The sequence below is a fragment of the Egretta garzetta genome, unplaced genomic scaffold (genome assembly GCF_000687185.1).
Source record: "Egretta garzetta isolate BGI_Z169 unplaced genomic scaffold, ASM68718v1 scaffold876, whole genome shotgun sequence".
Taxonomy (NCBI): Eukaryota; Metazoa; Chordata; class Aves; order Pelecaniformes; family Ardeidae; genus Egretta; species Egretta garzetta.
In genome coordinates this window covers 36,371-38,876 of record NW_009259868.1, presented here as the reverse complement: position 1 = coordinate 38,876, position 2,506 = coordinate 36,371, and the positions used below count along the sequence as shown (strand labels likewise).

General features: G+C 61.0%; 1 protein-coding gene across 1 annotated transcript in view; it reads right to left on the bottom strand.

Moving 5' to 3' along the window:
• Window positions 1-1,557: 1,557 nt before the first annotated feature.
• RPS11 (ribosomal protein S11) overlaps window positions 1,558-2,506 on the bottom strand; it is a gene marked incomplete at its 5' end in the record, with an annotated part of 23,790 nt that continues 22,841 nt past the window's right edge. Inside the window, one exon of the mRNA XM_009640110.2 lies at window positions 1,558-1,732. Within this exon, the coding sequence (XP_009638405.2) occupies window positions 1,609-1,732 (124 nt within the window). The remainder of the gene's footprint in view (window positions 1,733-2,506) is intronic.

Sequence of the window (2,506 nt, the reverse complement as noted above, 5' to 3'; positions counted from 1 at the left end):
GCGGCCATCTCAGCCAGCCGCCTGGGCTGCTTCGGTTCGGTCCATCCCCGCCAAGGGAAGAGAGAAAGGGCTCAGGCAGAGCCCCGTGGAAGGAGGGGAAGGGACAGATGCTTCCCGCACAGACAGGGGAGCGCCGCTGACCCAGCTGCTGTCGGAAGCACCCACCCCTACCCTGGCAAACGCTGACCCGGAGATTAGAAGCTTTCTGAGCAGCGAGCAAAAGCAAAAATGCCGAGGTATAAAGGCCGACGCAATTCTGCATCCTTCACTCCATGGGCCCGACGAGAGAGGCCGTTTTGGCAGCGCCTCCAGCCTGCCACGGAGCGAGCGCTCCTCCCAAATCCTCATGGATGCCAGGGGATGTCCCCGCCACCAAGGTACGAGGCACTGAGAACCAAAAGCTCGCACACGAACACCACTGCGTTTCTGCAAGCCAGATGCGTGTTAATACAGAAGTCACCGCGACACCGCATTTGCTGCGAGCTGCGGGGCACCAAACGGCTCTCGTGGCCCTTCCTGGCCTTAGCTCGAGAAGCAACATCGCCGGGGCCGGCCCCGGGTCTGGGCAATGCCGCCAGCTGAACCACACGGGTTTAAAACCCCGGATTTCCAATGTTCCCCCTCTGGCTCTCACCACGCGCCCGCTCCTCCTGCTCCACGGCCAGAGAGCCGCCCGCACCATGTCACACCATCACTCCCTCCTGTTTTTTCTCCCCAAGCGTGGGCTTGGTTTCCTACAGCAGGGCTTACTCAGTTCCCAGAATAACATTTCCCACGACTGTCAGAGCCGCATGCAGCTATCACCTCTAAAAAAACCCCGCTGGAGCCGCAGTTTCCTTGGGATCAACCCCTCTTCTCCTCAGCTGCTGGCGCAGCGCAGCCGTGTAAAGACACACCCGGACACCTCTGTGTCACCCCCCCCCCCCAGCCACTTTCTCCTGCAAGGCACACTTATGCTTTCTGACAAGAGAGGTCTTTGCACTATTCCAACCCAAATTATTCTGCAGCCTCCGACCTGCCCCGCCTGCGCTGGGGAGGGGCGCCATGGCATACCAGAGGCCAGCGCCGAAGGGGAAAGCCGCAAGAACTCTGCAAAAAGGAACAAAAAGCGGTCGGAGCATGGCCCCCCCTGCTTTCTGGCTGTGCCCCAGCTCCCAGCACACCAGAGGCCTGAGCCTTGCCCGCTCCGGGAACACGGCCGGGGGGGCTTTGCCTGTTATTGCGATTTGCCTGCGACGCGAAGGCCACTCTCCCTCGGACCGGCTGTGCGGGAGCTGGCTACGCCGCACCTCCGGCCCAGGAACGCACGCCCATGGTGCCAGATCCACAGCCAAAAACCAAGGTCCCCATTTATCAACAAAGGGACGACACCCACTCCCGTCCCTCACCCAGACGCATCGTTTCTGAAGGGAAAACCCAGGACACCTGCACCAGCGCCCGCACCAAGCTCTGGCGTCCCCCCACAGCGGTGCGCTCCCCTCGCCCGGCGCCCCGGCCGGGCAGCTCACGCGTGCTGTTGTGTCCCCGTGCAATTCACCCCAGCTGACACGCGGAGGCCACGTCTTTACACAAGTTTTATTTGTCCCGCATGTTTTCCCTATGCTGCTTTTAAAACTTCTGGAACTGCTTCTTGGTACCAGCAGCTTTCGTGACTTTGAGGACGTTGAAGCGGACAGTCTTGCTGAGGGGACGGCACTCTCCCACGGTGACGATGTCCCCGATCTGGACATCCCTGCAAAGACATCACCGGTATCTCAGCGGGTCTGAGCTCCCTGTGTTTACGCTGGGCTTTGCCCGGCGGCGCAGACATTTGCCTTGTGTGACGCTGCCGCGCGACACAGCCCCCGAGGCCACCTCGGACACTGCCGGCTGTGAAGCGAGAAGGCTTTAATTATAGAAATGTTTTGGGTGGGAAGGGACCCCCAGAGGTCACCCAGCCCAACCCCCCCGCAGGAGCAGGGACACCTTGAACCACATCAGGTTGCTCACAGCCCCGGCCAACCTGGCCTGGAATGGTCCCAGGGATGGGGCCTCCACCCCCTCTCGGGGCAACCCCTGCCAGGGTTTCACCCCCCTCACTGGAAAGAATTTCTGCCTTAGATCCAGTCCAAAGCACTGCAAAGATGAGCGTGCCTAGAAAGCAGCGGTCGCCCCCACCCCCCCCGTCTGCCACAGGGGGTCTGGGGGAGCCCACAGGGGGGCCGGGGGGCCGTCACTCCACAACTGTAGGCAAAGCTGAATGCAAGCTTTCCAAGAGTGGGACGAGTGCCGAGCACTGAAGGGAAACCCTCGGGGATGGGGGAGTTCCCCCTCCCAGCAGCACACGGGCTCAAAGCACTTCTTAAGCCAGATCAGCTGGACAGCAACGCTAAGCCTGGCTTCTCTGGGAACCTGCACTCCAAAGACAGGCTTGAGAAACACATGGCAGATGAAAAACCCCCCAACAACCCAGCCTCTGAACCTGCCCCCTCTGGCCTCCACATTTACCCCAGAAACATCCAGGCTT